General features: G+C 38.0%; 1 protein-coding gene across 1 annotated transcript in view; it reads right to left on the bottom strand.

The window, feature by feature from the left end:
* The window catches only part of RP1 (RP1 axonemal microtubule associated), a 158,519-nt gene that overhangs the window by 113,101 nt on the left and 29,298 nt on the right, over positions 1–16,120 (bottom strand). Inside the window, 11 exon segments of the mRNA XM_032108179.1 lie at positions 4,115–4,205; positions 5,899–6,083; positions 7,164–7,318; positions 7,321–7,366; positions 7,985–8,158; positions 10,096–10,199; positions 11,480–11,609; positions 11,751–11,782; positions 11,869–11,945; positions 13,477–13,552; positions 15,575–15,655. Coding sequence (XP_031964070.1) covers positions 4,115–4,205; positions 5,899–6,083; positions 7,164–7,318; positions 7,321–7,366; positions 7,985–8,158; positions 10,096–10,199; positions 11,480–11,609; positions 11,751–11,782; positions 11,869–11,945; positions 13,477–13,552; positions 15,575–15,655 — 1,151 coding nt within the window.

Here is a 16,120-nt window from a genome sequence, read left to right as displayed (position 1 = left end):
AACATAAATTTCAACCTAGTGATCTTCCATCCACCCTTAAGAGAAATATGCATAATGCAGAGATGTCAAACAACACCTCTGCACAGGAGATATGGAAAAACAGACTCTATTAGGGTAAAGGAATTTAGTTTTGAGTAATTTAATCAAAGTGGAATTTACAAACATCGGATGTCTGGAACACTACTTTTCAGTAATGGGACCACTGACCATGGAGCCTTCTCCAAAAGAGGGAATCCTTGCTGCCAAGAATTTATAATCTGTTCTGACACAAGAGGCAGTTATAAGCCCCAAATTTGAAAAGATGAACCTACACATTGCCAATATACTGTGTCCTCCAGGGGTTCCCAAATTGTTCGCATGAGACCTTTCCATGTGAGTGCAAAAAGCTTTTTAATGTGCCACCAATATGAATTTGTTGAAGAATTCCCAGTGCATCACTGTGGATGTTTCTGCTGCACTACATAAGTTATGTAGTGATATTAGAGTCCTTTCCTTTTTTATTTGCTTGATTAAAATACTGTACTGGGTTTCCCTGGATGGAGTTTTTCCCTCCACTTACTACACTACCCTTACATCAAAGGAAAAGAACCAAACACCCACCCAAACAAAATCGAACCAAACACCCAACCAAACAAAATCAAACCAAAACCAGACAGAAAAACAAGTGATGCAAAAGCTATCACTCACTACCAGCAGCACTTTTTTCTTAAAAGTTGCACTCAAAAGGAATTACACAGTCGGTTGAATCACCAGGTTGTCTTATACTTAAATCAACATGGTAACTAAAGTACCAAATCTGAATTATGATCCACTAGCAGTGATATCTTAACTGATGAGAAATATTTACACAAGGAATTGCAAAGGAATTAGGATCCAGTAAAAAGTTCTACAATAGATAAGGACTGACTTCTGGAATCACAGTAAATTTAACACTGGTAAAGATTCTAATATTTGGTTAATTAATTTTTAAGAAATTCAGAACTCTAGTAGTATGACTTTTGCAGCAGTGCCTCTAACAGTGGTCGTATGACTTTGGAATGGTCATAGTGATTTAGAATAGGAATTACTGTCATAATAATGGCTGGTTTTACTGTATTCTCCATCATGACTGAGAACAAGTTATTCTGAAAGGAAAAAGAAAATCCACACCTCAAAAATAAAGCAAGAGGAAAACATCTTGAATTTACCTGAATAAAAACTTAATTACACTTGTCTTTCAGTGCCTGAAATAACAGAACTATAGCAAAGTAATTGTTGGTATGATAAATATTTTTGAGAACTTGACTATACAATTTTCTGTAACTGTAGTTGTCTACCTTCTCACCTGTCTCTCTGAAAGCTAGAGTTCCTTCCAGCTGTCTAAAACCACATCTTTCTTACAGCAAAGAGATTAAAGTGTTCATAAAATGCACATGTATTCAAGAAACATAAGGAATCCCATGCTGCCCTGTGTGCTTAGGTGAAGAATTACATATTTGGGCAGTTGCTATCCAAAGCAGATACTGCAACCTCAAACTACTACCTCTTGGAACAATTATAATGAACAAACAATTCACAGGCTTGGAATGCTTTTTGCTTCATAAATTACTGGCTCTTCTTACAAATGGAAATAGGTAGCATTGATTTGCTACAGGCTAAAAATATTCCAGTCTGAAAAGAGGATTTGATGGTTGCCCTGCATTACTCATGGGATTTTACACATTTCATGACACCATGCTGTAAATCTATTGTGACAAAAATTAATTCTAATAGGCCTGCATGAGAATGATGAAGTCACAACCCTTCCCACAATTTCACAGAAATAACTTTTTTAAATTTACTTACTTATCCTAAATGTATCACCATAAGAAAATTATCTTGTCTCAGAAGATCATATGATTGAGTGACATTTTTTAAATGAACCATCAGAAAAATTAACCCCTGGAGCAGAAGTTTGGGCAATAAAGTTGATGTATTTTTATTACACCTGTGTGTATCATCATTTCCAATGTTAACTGAGTGGAAATGTGATCAGATTTTATTTGTATCTTATAAGTAAAATGTATTAAAAAATTAATAGCAACTAATAATACCAGACATACAGGAAAGGAACATGGAGGATTTCACAGACATACACTTTGTTAATACCAAACCACAGATGTGTTCTCAAGGTCACAGGCAGCATTTGTGTCATGGAAGCTAATGACATCTGAGCTGTTAAGTAGAAGCTGGGACCTGACATCATCTCTGTACAGTGAAAGAAGTTTTTTGAGGAACATTGAACTCAGGCTGCAACAGGAGAAGCCCCATATGCTGTAGCACTGTTTTCAGATTAATGAATCCTAAATCAATTATTGTTTGTGAAAGCAGAAACCAAAACACATCTACCAGTTAGCAGACACAGACATAACAATGAGAGCCTGGTCAGCCTAAGAGTTAATCTGCTCTGAGTTTGCCTGCTAAGCCTACTGCTCGATTGTGCGCTCAATACAAGGATCGCCCTTTTCCAAATATTAACTGGGAGTGAGAAAAAGCAAATGAGAATTTAATGAATATCAGTCTAAAACTCAAGGCTCACCTGTAGATGTCAAATGACATATGTTGAGTGAGTGTATCTTACTAAAAAATGACCATTTTATTTGAAAGACAGAGTAACTTTGATATTTCTATTCATTTTCCATAAGCAGACTCTATATCTATGAATGCCAGAAAAACTACTTACAAAGTGCTACAGACTCTATGTAACCAATTTCACAGCAGATATTGCTTCTATAAAAGGATCCTTTGTATCCAACCCTAAAAACATCCAGCTTCTTTGAAAACAGGTTTGATGGGCTTGTGTATTGTTGCCACGGGTTTCGGACACAGCATATCTGCTGACAACCCACCACACTTTTGGAAGGCTTTGTGACACGATACAAGATGAAGTCTGATAGATTAGAAATTGGGTGTTTTGAGCTAAAAATGGAAAAAATATCACCAGAAAGAATTAAGTATTAATAGTGATTCACATCTCTGCTTGTAATTTAACCAGAATGCTTTGGTTGAACTGAATTTAATTAAAATCTTGCCTAATACTTCCCATTAAATCCTACAAACAAGTATGCCAGATTTGATGTCTTGTTCACATAGCCAGAATTTTAATGTACACATTGAAACAGTCTGAGGATCAAGTTTGAAACCAAATCAGCAACCCACCTGAATTATTTGCTACATGAATGCCTTTGAGAATACCTGTAGCTGAATAAGCATGTCTCTCATGCTGGAAGTTGCAATACAATCTTGTCTTTAAAGATCTTTCAAAGTAACACATATTTTTCCACCATGTGAAAGTGCCTCAACGTGCTGTTTGGAGCTCAGTAGTTTCCATTTAGCCCATCTGCTTTTCATGGTGATATGACACAATTTGGACTGTCAGGGTCTTTGGGTATATTGAAATAAAAGAGATGCAGGAAGCAAACATGATCATCCCCACTCTTTAAGAGACGTAACAGTCCCTGTTTTGTTTAGTTGTCTAGTTCCTCAGTTTGGTTACTAGGATGCTGAATATTCCAAAAATTGTTGCCTTAGACCATTTATGCAACTTCTTTAGCTAAAGAGAAAGCAGTTTATTCTAGAAAAATGCATCTGCTAGACCATGACTCCAGAAGCATGACCAGAACATTGTTTATCTATTCCTACCTGCCAAAACATAGGTATAGGTATAGGTATCTAGCATGCAATGCATCAAAACCTTCCTCTTTCCTCCAGTGAACCATAAGCAGAAAACATGAGAGCATAAATGAGAAATATTCTATTACTTTCAGTGAGCTTTAGATTGGGCTCTGCACCATATCAACCTCATAATTTCCACAGAAATATCCAATAGATTATTAGTTAACTTAAAAAAATAAAAATGAAGTTATTCAACAAGTTATTCAACCTGCTGATTGTTGCCTTATCAATAAACCACATTCCAATGCCCCTTTTAGAAAAAGAGTAACTGGCAATGCATTTTATGTTATATGTTAGTTTGCATAATTCGATAATCTGGAAAAGCCATTCATTGACCTTCCTGAGGTAAATCTCTGCAAACTTGCACAGAGGACAAGCATAAAACATGTACCACAATTGGAGTTGAAGGCCTTTGAGGTACTGGCTCCTGGGCTTTTGCTGGTTGGAATTGAGATTCTCTGAAGACTTTCTTCTCTTGTTTGGGTGCTGCAGATGCTCCCATAGGCTTTTCCTGCATTTTCCTGGACAACTAAAACAATGAAATGTAAAATCTGTCACTAGCTACAAGCCATTTCCTTTTTCTTGCTCAGAAGCTAATAACAGATCTCACAGTTGTTCCACACAGCAGACATCAAAAACTTTTCTCTATGTATTACACAGCTACTAGCAATAGAATTTTATTGTTAGCAGGATGCCACAAAAAATGGGAAAAAACCTGACATACTAATTAAAGTCCATTCAATGTTTTAAAAATCTAAGCAAAAATTTAACATTTGTGTAGGAATAAAATGACTTGTTAAAATGTAGCTCTCCCCAAAATAACCTTCTCCACCCCCAAAATGTTTCATTTCTTAAGAGTGGGAATGCTGAAATGAAAATTGCTAGAGGCCCTTTGAATAATATAAAGCAAATTGATACTGTTAATATGAACATGTCAAACAGACAGCATTTATTGCTTGCATAGAAAATATTAGTTCCTTTTTATATTCCTTTTAGTGAGCAACATGGATTCAGGAGGGCTGAAGCCTGTAACAAAGTAACATTTAGCTTTACTTAATGGCATCAGTAAGCACTGCCTTGTTGGGAATTTCTATTGAAAACACTGTTCCTCCAAAAGGTAATAAAGGAAAATAATTTCCTCATTTCTACAAGGGCACAGTGATCAAAATATTCCTGTCACCTTTCAGCAAACAGGGACAGAACAGTAGGGATGTGCTTACAGTGACTTTCCTAATGCTTTGACCACAATACACATGGAAAAATTAGTAAGACTGGTTGTATGTTTTGATACTTTTTGCTGGTGAAAGCATTCAAGATCAGTTTGTTCTGCTTATGTTTGGAAAAAATCTGACCAACTTCTCAGTTGCAAACTGATGCCCAGTTTAGCTTTTTCACGAGTTGTTTCAACCAGTTGTTTCATTGAATGAGTTGTTTCATTTCCTGATCTCTGTAGTGAAGTCCGCCAGACAAGAATATGTTTCCTGTAGAATAGTGTTTCCTGCAGTTATAATCTAAGTCAGCTGGGTATCTTTGGTAGCCAGTTTTTCACCAAATTAAAAACTTTGTTCTCCTGAAGGGGAAAAGGCAAGCAGGCTACCCAGTGACAGTGATCCAGAGTGTGCTGAGACCTAATTTCTGAGTCCGGGCTAGTTGACTAGGTCAGTTCTCTACTGAGGAAATATTTGGACTGCAATAGCTCTCAAATCTGACTATGGGACAGAAGAACAACATAATGAATATACTGGGTGGGGAGTACAATGTATTTCACATCACCAAAAAACAAACTGAACACTGCCAAGTAGGCCATCTTGAAAGTCTACTAATTCCCCTATAAAATCAGGAAGAACTGTGGTAGAGCTGGCAGCAAGACAACATCTCCCAGGCTTCCAAAATCTGTGACTAGAATGGGGAACACACCCAGGAAGTCAATATCATCTTTATCTCGTCACCTGTTTTGATTCTCATTTTCTAAAGCTTAGTAGTAAAACAATTGATATCTACTGTATCATTATTATTATTACTACTATAAAAGGAAAGGAATGAACTTAACTGATTATGTAGGAGAAATTAACGGTGCATACAATAAACTTTTCACTTTTAAAATTACTGAAACCCAACAAGGGAAATGGTGTCAATGTATTTTTTAAATTTTTGCTTTGAATTTCACCAGTTTGAAAGGCTAATCACTAAATAAAACCAAGAAATCACATGCATTTGAGGATCGGTGGGTAGAAAAAAATATTTCTCTCTCCAGTATTAACAACAGGTTTGGTTTGGTCATCTGGCAGAAGACCAACATATATCCCTTTACTTCGCACCTATCCCAGACTCACAGATCCAGTTTCCAAATTCTTCTCAATTTTAAAATGACAGTATTCATCACCTGTGCCCTAAGAAATTGAAAGCAGAAACATGAATTTAACAATTAAATTAACATAGCTGGAGGATGTTCCTTAAGTCTTAATTATTACTTCTTTCCAGTATTATTTCTGATTAACTTTACATTCTTCAAAACATGCTACATTACTGCACACATAGAGACATACCTGCACCTAATTCCTGTTTATTCCTTTAGGACCAGAAAAACGAATCATATAAGTTAGTGAAAGTGAAAGACCAAATGAAGCATTCTGGTTTATGTCAGGATTTAGGCAAAGGCTAGGATATATTCAAAGGAGTTTCCCACTTAAACAGTTTTCAGAAGATTAAGGAATGTGAAAATATCTACTTCAGAACACATAGGATATTTCTATACAAATTTTATGCATAGCACAAATTTGTTAATTCTATATAACTTGTATTCTTCCTCAATTTCATAGCACTTACAAGTTTAATTTCAAAACCTTTACCCAATGTTGCTTTTTATCCAGACCTCCTGATCCACTGGTGAGAGCACTGCTGAAAAATAAGATACTCACAAAGCCTATATTCAAAATATGGATCAAATATTTTAGTCTCTGAAAGTGTATTGGAGGCAATAAAAAAACTCTCATGCACCTCATATCTGAATACTTACACAGCTCTATTTCATATTCAGTTTTCTACTCCCAAATAAAACTTATGCAAGAATATGCCTCACACAAATGTGAGAATTTGAACTTAGGTGAACAGAATCACACTTTAAAAGTTAGTGAAGTATACACTTGCTTACATCTTAGTTATTCTTTAAGAGGTTTTATCTTCGTCATCTATCTAGCAGCACTTAAGTTTTAACTACATCCACATTCTCAACAGTTTAAAAATATAATCAGACCTTTACTGATTCACTCAACTGCCAAATTGACAAGACACCTTCTCTTGCTATATTTTTCTATCTTTTCTTTGGCAAATGAAGGAAAAAATCTGAAACATTTTAAATCCAAACGAAGTTTTATGTCATTTTCATCCAAGCAAGTAAAAAAGATTCTCTCTTATCGCTGACAATTCACTCAAACTATCTGCAGAGGGAAACACAAACAAGAAATGCTTACTGCTTCATCACACTGGTCATCTTTGATCTTCAGATACATTCTTGGTTTTTTCACACTTTCAAACATGCAGAGTCCAGAACCGATTTTATGCACCTTCCAGCAGGATTCCTGCTGCTGCTGACCTGCTCCACTGCAGCTCCCATCAGGTCTAAGGGACAGAGACTTGTGTTGAGCAGAATGATGGTGCCATGTTGAAACACACCCTTTAGATCAGAAACAAGAAGTCCTTTGTGAACAGCACAGCCTTTCTCCATATTAAACTTTGATACTGATGCTGCTCCTACTGTTTTATTTTAAGCACTTACTCATGCATGTCCTTGTATAAAAGATAAAAGAGTCGGTCTCAGGTAATTCAAGTATACCTCGAGTCTTTGAATATTTGCTGCTTTCTGTGCAGGCAGTAACCAGAGCAGAGGAAATCCTTCCCTACTGCACAGCATCCATGCTTTTTCTTGCTCAGCAGCACAGCACAACATCCAGAGCACAAGGGGAGTGGCAAATTAAGGAACTCTTCTCTTTCCAACAGCAGCTCTGGTGTACTACTTTTCGAAGATCTACTAGGAAGTTTAGGGTCTCATCTTTCTGGTGTTACAGCCCACCCTATTTGCATGTACCAGCTGCAGTATCGGCACCGCTCGTCCCGGGAGAGCAGCAAAGGGAACCCTGCCGAGTGCCGCCTACCTGTTAAACTGTAGTTGAGCTCCACCTCGTGGAAGAGGCTCCCTCTTTTAGCTTGCATACCTCTGACACTCGGTTAGATAATCTGCTTTACAACAGCAACTTTCAGAAGAGTCTTCCTAACTTCCCTCTGCCCACCTTACCTTGACACGCACAACAAATTCTTCGGAAAGGCCAGCATATCCTGTTGTTTCATCAGCTACTGTGCCTTGGAGATTGAAAGCCACAGTGTGACCTGGGTAGCTGGCTGACTCAAGAATGGCACAACCACTTGGTTGAAGGTGAACATGGAGCTCACAGCATGCCTTGACTTTGCTCTAACATAGTGAAAGAAGAAATAATAAATTAGATGAACTATATGGCAAAATCCAAACCAGAGAGTATCACAATATAGTTTCTGTGTTGTTCGAGTTCCCACAATACTACCAGTCTAGTACAAAAACCATTTTTCAGTTCTGCAGTCCCAATATTTAAGGACTAAACTTGTGGACTCTGTGGAATTTGACAGAAACAGTTCATTGTAAGATGACACAGATCTGAAAGACGCCTGGGTGCCTCAATTGGAGAGAGTGTCACAGCCTATAAATGTGGATAAGAAGTATAAAACTGACACAGACAGGAAATGAACCATGGTAACTCTTGGCCACAAGCCCACCTTCTCTTGCCTTTGCATTTGTCCTCATTCATTTATACTGTTCTCACAGAAAGCCCTTAGAGAGCGTGAAAGAGTAAAGCAACATGCTCTCCATGTTTGCCTGTTCAGGTTGGCAGGCTCTATGATCCCATTGTATAAAATACATAATTTAATGTTTTATCAAAACATTTATCAATACATATTAATACTTATTTAAATATTTTATCAACTCATCATCATTCTCATATTTAAATGAAACTAGAATTTTAATCCATGTAAAATGCTAAAAATCCCTCTAATAATTGATAATAATTCTGATTTACATCATCTAATATTTTTTAGAATTTTCAAGACTACAAAGAATCAATATTTCTAGGAAAATCTTTCATTTTCAAGGTGCTACCTTCTGAAGAAAATGTTAAAAGAACTGTCTATCAGATTCAATATACCTTTAAAAGTAATGGAAAAATTGTATGGATTTTGGAAGGAGTTGTGAAATGAGTGAGTTGTATTAAGTATGTATTACAAGGCTAACTGCAAGTTTGTGTTGCCTTTTTGTTGTTCCAATGCCTGAGAGACAGCTGTCCTGTCTTGCAGGTGTCATAAACCATCAAAGACTCCCAAAGCACCCTCAGACTGTTTTCTGAGGCCTTTCACCAGAGGACTGAAAGCTCCCCTGCATGAGGGGGGGTACCTGGGCATTCCCACCTACACTCCTCATATAAACCCTATATGCATATATTTACACACATTGATCATCCAGTGTCCTTTCACTCTAATCAACCCCAAGGAATCTATTAACAACCTGGATTACTCTCATCTCCTGGGATAGGTCGTAACAGTTGGAGGCTAGGAAAAGGCTCCCACAGAGTGTGGTTGGGCACTGGAACAGGCTTCCCAGGGAAGTGGTCACAGCACCAGCCTGACAGAGTTCAAGAAGTGTTTGGACAACACTCTCAGGCACATGGTGTGACTCTTGGTGCTGTCCTGTGAAGGGCCAGAAGTCAGATTTCCATGATCCTTGTGGGTCCCTTCCAACTCAGGATTTTACTCTGATTCTATGATCAGAAGGAACTGAATTCTACAACTCCATTTACCTACTTGTATACTACAAGTGCTGAGGAAGAAAGGTCACAGTAAGACCTTGAAGGTGGGCTGAAACAAATCAAAATGCATTAAAACAAACCCTGGATTCTAACAGTTGTCTTATGACTGGCATGTTACTTAGGAAAAAAAAAAAAACCCACAAAGGAAAAAGGGGCATTTAAAATCAAGCCTGAGGACTTTTTCTTATTGAAAAAGAGGTGATATTAGGGCATTCCAGGCAGCTTGTCAACATGTGGCAAACAAATAAAAATGACATCTTGGAATGGTCTGATATTTCTGAATTTAAAAAAAAAAAAATCAACTGAAGAATAAAAAGTAAATTGTGAGAAAACAAAGCCCTATGTCTAAAGTCACCTATTTATTGGCAATTTCCTGGGCTCAGTTCTGCAATTCTTCACTCCTTATCCGATTGGAAATACAAGTAGTTATTACACAGATTTAAAAACTCTTTTTTTTTTTAATCAGGTGATGACATGCCTTTATGAAGCAGGAATCAATAACAGCATTCCCTACCTTTCCAGTTACATGGCCTCTGACAAGAGCAAGAGCAAGAGATGGCATTTGATGACTGCTGAATATACGTATATTTCTCCTTTCGACATTTACGTCAAAAAGACCTAAGAGTTAAATGAAAAAAATGTTAGAAGTAAGTATATTAATTCATATTTGCATTTAATTACAATCGATGGTTTATCATTTTCAAAGGGAAAGAATTAATTAAGTGTTAAACTCAACAGTTTGACCTCTCTGATCAATAAATTCTCTCATTCGTTCAGGAAAGGGCATCTAGGGACTACTGTCTATTTTGCTGCCTTGAGGAGAAAAGCCCTGAGAGGTAATGATAAGGAACAAATTTCTTTTTATCAGCACATATGTTTAAAAAAAAATCCATAAAAAGGAGCTGAGAACTCCAGCATAATGAACTGGGCTCTAGCAATGAATTTAGATGATAAATAACAGATGGTGTAGGGAGCATAAAGCTCTCAGGTAAGAGAAGAGATTTCATTTTCTCTACATCCATATTAGAATTTGTAAAGCAAATCCTGCAACATAGCTCATGGCTTCTAAAATTTTAAATCTGGCCAATTTTGCAAACAATTAACTCTTATAACTACAAAATATTGATGAAAGGTAAATCGTGCAACTTTTATTGTCCCCAGGGACAACAGCGATTTTTTAAGCGACTGTTCTACCAGTCCATTACCTTGCCTTTTTGCAAGATGTAGCTGTCTCTGGAGGAATCCTGTGGTGTCCTGATGCACTCTTTGGTGTGTCCTGAAAGATTCTATCAGTTCCAAAACGATCTGTGTAAGGGCCCTGGTGAGATGTCAGAAAGACTGAGCAGCTCCATCACTACCAAGGGAACAAAATATATGTGCCTAATATGACAAGTATTAGAGTTAAGTCTTACTAATGCAGTAGGATGAAAGTTGATAAAGGTGGAGCTGGTAGACTGCCAGTAAAATCAATTACAAAAATAGAAGGATTTACAATGAATTTACATATATATATATAAATCTATGTGTACACACCCACATATATGTATACTGCTTATTAATGAAACCTACCTAAATTTGAACTTGTTATCTTAGATGAATCTAGCTTCAAAAGACTGTATCTGACCTTGCCATGTGAGTAGGAGCACTAAACTGCAGATGACAAGAAGTTTCTATTTGGTAAAGGAAAGCCAGCAACAAGACACCATATGAGAATTTGTGTGTGTGTGTAAATTAGGCATATAATTTCTGAGTTCTTACAGTCATGAATACATGTATATGTTTTAAGTAAGGAAAATGTTTAGTACAATTATCTACTTCTATCTATTTTAAGAGTCTCTATATTAAAGTCTTTCTTTCCTGTATCTTTTATGCATACATCCACATGGAAAATACTTTACCGTATTTGTTTTACTTGTCACCAAGAACACCAACTCTGCCATCTGGGTAAAGGCAAATGAAGCCACAGGTAAGCCTGTTGTAAAATTGAAGTGTCATGCCTTTCTGAAATTTCCACTTTTCTGCAGCCCACTAGTTCTGTAAACAACAAACAGAAAAGACTTATGAGAAGACGATACACAGGAATTTGTCATACATAGTGTTCTACTGACCTGATTTCACTCAAAGCATAATTTCAACAGTTTAAATTTAGGTAAAAATGCATACTCTAACAGTTTCTTCTCTCTTGAGTTCCAGCTCTTGTCCTGTTCAGATAATAACAGTGTAATTAATTTACAGAGATCCTTCATTCCCTTTGAGACAGTTCTCCTCCCCACCAATTTTCACTTACTTCCTGGAAACGCGCTGGCATCTGTCACAGGCAGTTCTCTAGCGATATTCCCGTTGCCCTGTCCCTCGTCCAGCCACCTAAGAACCAGAAGCATTTTCACCAATAACTGTGATTGGCAACTTCCATAGTATACATGGCACTTAATACTTGCTGTCCTATGCATTAAAATCTCGAGGCTGACAAACAGCAACATAAAAATCCGGCTTTAAGTGAAAAGAGATTAACACTGGCAAAAAAGTGTTTTTCTTTCTTGTTATTGGTGAAACATAAAAAAATGCTTTCCTGGACTGAGGTACAAGGGCCTAATCCAATTATTACAAATCAGAGAGCTCATATTCATCCCAGGTCAATAATGAATTTTGCAGTGGTTATGATGTTTGTTCTTCCTGTCTGCAATAAGGCTATGGCAAGATGCAAACTGTGTGCCCTGAAAATCCGTATACAAGGAGGCAAATCCAACAGTGGCAACACTTTCCACCATGTCTGAACTATGCGTTTACAATGCCTTTGTACACATCTACTTATGTAAGTTAACTCCATTTGACTCAAAAGCATTCACACACTCAGCGCACGATAGCAAGCACAGCATCAGGCTCTAACAATAACTAGTATATACCCTGTATTTTTCTGCCTGAAATGGATTTGAACTCTCCCTAAATTATGTATGAAGCCAGCATTATAGAACTCTTCATAGCAGTTCATCTCATTTAGAATACAGACTCAAAATTAGGTCAGGCAAGGATGAGGTGCTGTATCTGATAGGCAGAAAGCCCTTACTCACACATAAATCAGTTTCAGTGTGCACATCGCTCACTCCGAGCTGTCTCAGGCAGTTATTTATTCACTCAGAGTAGTGAGAGCAGGAAATAAAATTGGAGTGTCACTGGCAAGATGCAGCTAGACTCTTAAGTGACTGGACTTTACCATTCGTAATATTTGCACTGATATTTATCGATTAAAATTTTTCCACAAGGTGTTGAGAATTAATCAAGCATGGATAAAACTGTAAATGGGCTGTAGAATAGGAGATTCATAACAGCAGCATCTACAGGGGAAAAGGCAGGGAAGTTAGAATTGCTTCAAAGTACGTTGCAGCTCAGTGACAGGCTGCAAAGCAAATGAGTAAAGGAGATGTTGTCAGCTAGCTGCATTTGTGATTGCCTTTTCACAGGATCTTAAAGTCTGATCTTGAGCTCACTGAACTCCAAGCTAATCTCCATACTAACTTCAGTAAATCAGGAACAGTTTGCTAGAGAGACAGCAAGCCACTCCTCTGAAAAGCCTTGCATTGCATGACATGGAAGAACGGATGAATGGGTGAAGATACAAGGTGTTGGATACAGGAAATGTGTGAAAAAATTCTGCCTTAAATAGTTCAAAAGGTGCAAGAATGGAAAATTCCCACACAAAACTTTTTATTGCTTTCTCCTTAGTTCAAATGGACCAGAGGTTTGGGGCAGATACAATTCCTAGAGCTGTAAAAAGAATCAGACCATCTCAGCTCACTTCTTAGGAAACACATAGTTCCCTTTACAGGACATTTCAGGAGAAAAACTAAGAGTATCTACAAATTTACTAAAAATCTAACCCAAATCAAACACCACCAACCTGTGACAAAGAAAAGTATAATCCAAATCTGCTATAGGATCCTTCATTACAACTTTGTCCAGAAACCATCCATTTCCTTAGAAGAAATAAAGTGAAACAAAAAAAAAGTTTGTTCATGAGAGAAAAGTTGATGTATTTAATTATGCTAGATATCCTAGTTTTCTCTCTTCTATTGGATCTGCAAAATCTGCTGCTCCACTGCCAGGTTGCAAGAGTCACAGCTACCCTGATGGCTGGAGATAAGACAGTACCTCCTCTAGGTACTCAAGAGCTTCCTTATGGGCCTGCAAGTTGCTGGGTCTCTGCCTGGCTACATCCCTCCCTCCTTTAACATGGCCATCATATGAGACTTATTCATTTTGCCAATCAAAGTATCAAAAAAATATCAAAATATTAGATAGCAGCTTATGATGGCCCCAAATAATTTGCTATGTTTACAGTATTTAGGCTCAAGAGTTTGAAAAATAGGACTTGTGACTGCAAGCATTTAAAGTTTCACCATTAATTGGAAGTCTAATGACAGGACAGTGTGACCAAAATCTTCAATTGCATCTTTACAGTGCAACTGATAATGCAACTCCATCTAAAATTATAATACATCATTTTAAATTTAATACAAGACACAATCAATGTCTTAACTTGAAAACATTCCCCCTTGTCGTGGGTTCAGTTTGTAAGCGGGCGGAAACACCAATTTAGTGTAGTGGTTTGGTCTAAAATACTCATTACTGTTTATCTTCTGTGAGATAAGAATTAGGAGAAGTGCAAAGCAGGCACCAAACTTGAAAGAATATAAAGAAGTTTATTAACAGACCTAAAAGAAGGGAAAAAAAAAAATTATACCACCTTCAGAACTGTCCTCCTCCCCCCACCTTCCTCCCTTCTCCCACTGACAATGTAAAAAGAAAACCCTTAAGATGTTCAGTCTGTTTACCACTTCCATAATAACCTTGTTCAGTCCATTTAGAAAGAGAAGTCTCTTCTTGCTCGTGCTATGAAAACATTATCACAACCAGACAGCCGCCCACTTCCAAATATCGTTCAGTCCATTTAGGAAGAGGAGTCTCTCTGCCTGCGTGTGAGTCCCTTCCCCCGACTTGCATCTTTTTCCGCAACTGCTTTCGAGGGTCCACTCTTGAAGTTTTTTGGGGTACAATTTTAAGGTTGAGCTGTTCAGAAACAAAAACAGAGGTCCTTCTCCTTCCCTGGGAGCAAAGGGTCTTCATCATCTTCATCGTTAGGACTATCTCTGGGAGCATCTCTAGGAACTGAGGTTTTCTCCTTTCCCATTTGGAGCAAAAGTCCTCATCAGGTTCATCTCTAGGGACTGAGGTTTTCTCCTTTCCCGTTTGGAGCAAAAGCCCTCATCTGGTCCCTCTCTCCCTGTCCAAACTTCCCATGAAATTACAGCTGCGTCAGCATCTGCCTATCTCAGTGCAGGTGCTTTTGCTTACGAGTTGAACACTCCACCCCCCATATCTTCATGGAATTACAACAGGATACTCTGATATATCATAGCTTCACAACAGAATTTCAGCTTTAAGCATCTCCTCTCTCTCTTCCCTCAGGTTTTCAGCTCTTCACAACAATAAAAGGGGTTAATCTCACCTCGGCCTTGCAGCTTTGCAGCTGGAATGTTGAATTTTTCTTATCGCAGTGGAGAGGGGGGAGAGCCGAGCCGCTCCGGCTGCCCACGGCAAGGCAGTGGGGGGGGTTCCATGGCTGGAACAGGTCCATCGCTCCAGGATGGCCGTGGCCCGCTGGCCCCCACACGGGGCCCGCAGCCACCTGTCCCAGCGCCGGAAACGAGAGAGAGCTTGGAGGGGGAGTTTGCCTATTCTTAAGTGTGGATAACAGAGGTGATCACAACTTTAAGTGGCTTAAAGAATTGTCCATATTCAAACTGGCCAGCTGATAGGTTCTATCAGGTCCCAGAGGAAGCTGTAAGCACCCCTTAGCAAGGACATCCCTTCCAGGACTATGCTTGGTAACCTATGACACCCCTCTTTACAGTTTTTATAGGGATTAGCAAAAAATTACTATCAGATGGTGTCCTTAACATAATGGTTGAGAGTATAGTGGAAGTGAGATTTCTGACCTGCTCCAAGCCCACTGTGTCCTATAACAATCTTGTACAAATGTCCAAGGTGCGCAGCTTCAACAGCTAAGATGTTGGTCTGTAATCAACTAACAAAATTTCAGAAAAATCTAAAAAGCAGAGTGTTCTTCATCCACGAGATTCTGAAGAGCCATAAACCCTTATGACTCTTTTGAAGACCATCATTTGAAATATTAGCTGTTGATAAAGTAAGAGCAAACCAGGAAGGTCGGGTTTCCCAAAACAGAAGTAGAAGAAAGCCTGATCACCTTGCTAATGAGAGTAGTGCCTTTCAAATGAATGGGATCAGAGTCAGGAAAGAGAAACCTGTTGAGCGCTTCAATGGCTAAACAATTACAAGTTACAGCAGATTTCAACATCAGAAATGCAGATAAAGAATGAAGTTTCCTTTCCTCTTTGTTTAATAAATCAAATTTTCAGAAGAATGAAAACCAAAAGTACACAGCCTACTTATTTTATAAACAAAAATTCTCACTTCCAAAAACACTGGTATAACTTTAGAAAGTATTTAGAACTTAATTAGGG

This window comes from Corvus moneduloides, chromosome 1 (genome assembly GCF_009650955.1).
Source record: "Corvus moneduloides isolate bCorMon1 chromosome 1, bCorMon1.pri, whole genome shotgun sequence".
Lineage (NCBI taxonomy): Eukaryota > Metazoa > Chordata > Aves > Passeriformes > Corvidae > Corvus > Corvus moneduloides.
This window is presented reverse-complemented; position numbering and strand designations above follow the sequence as displayed.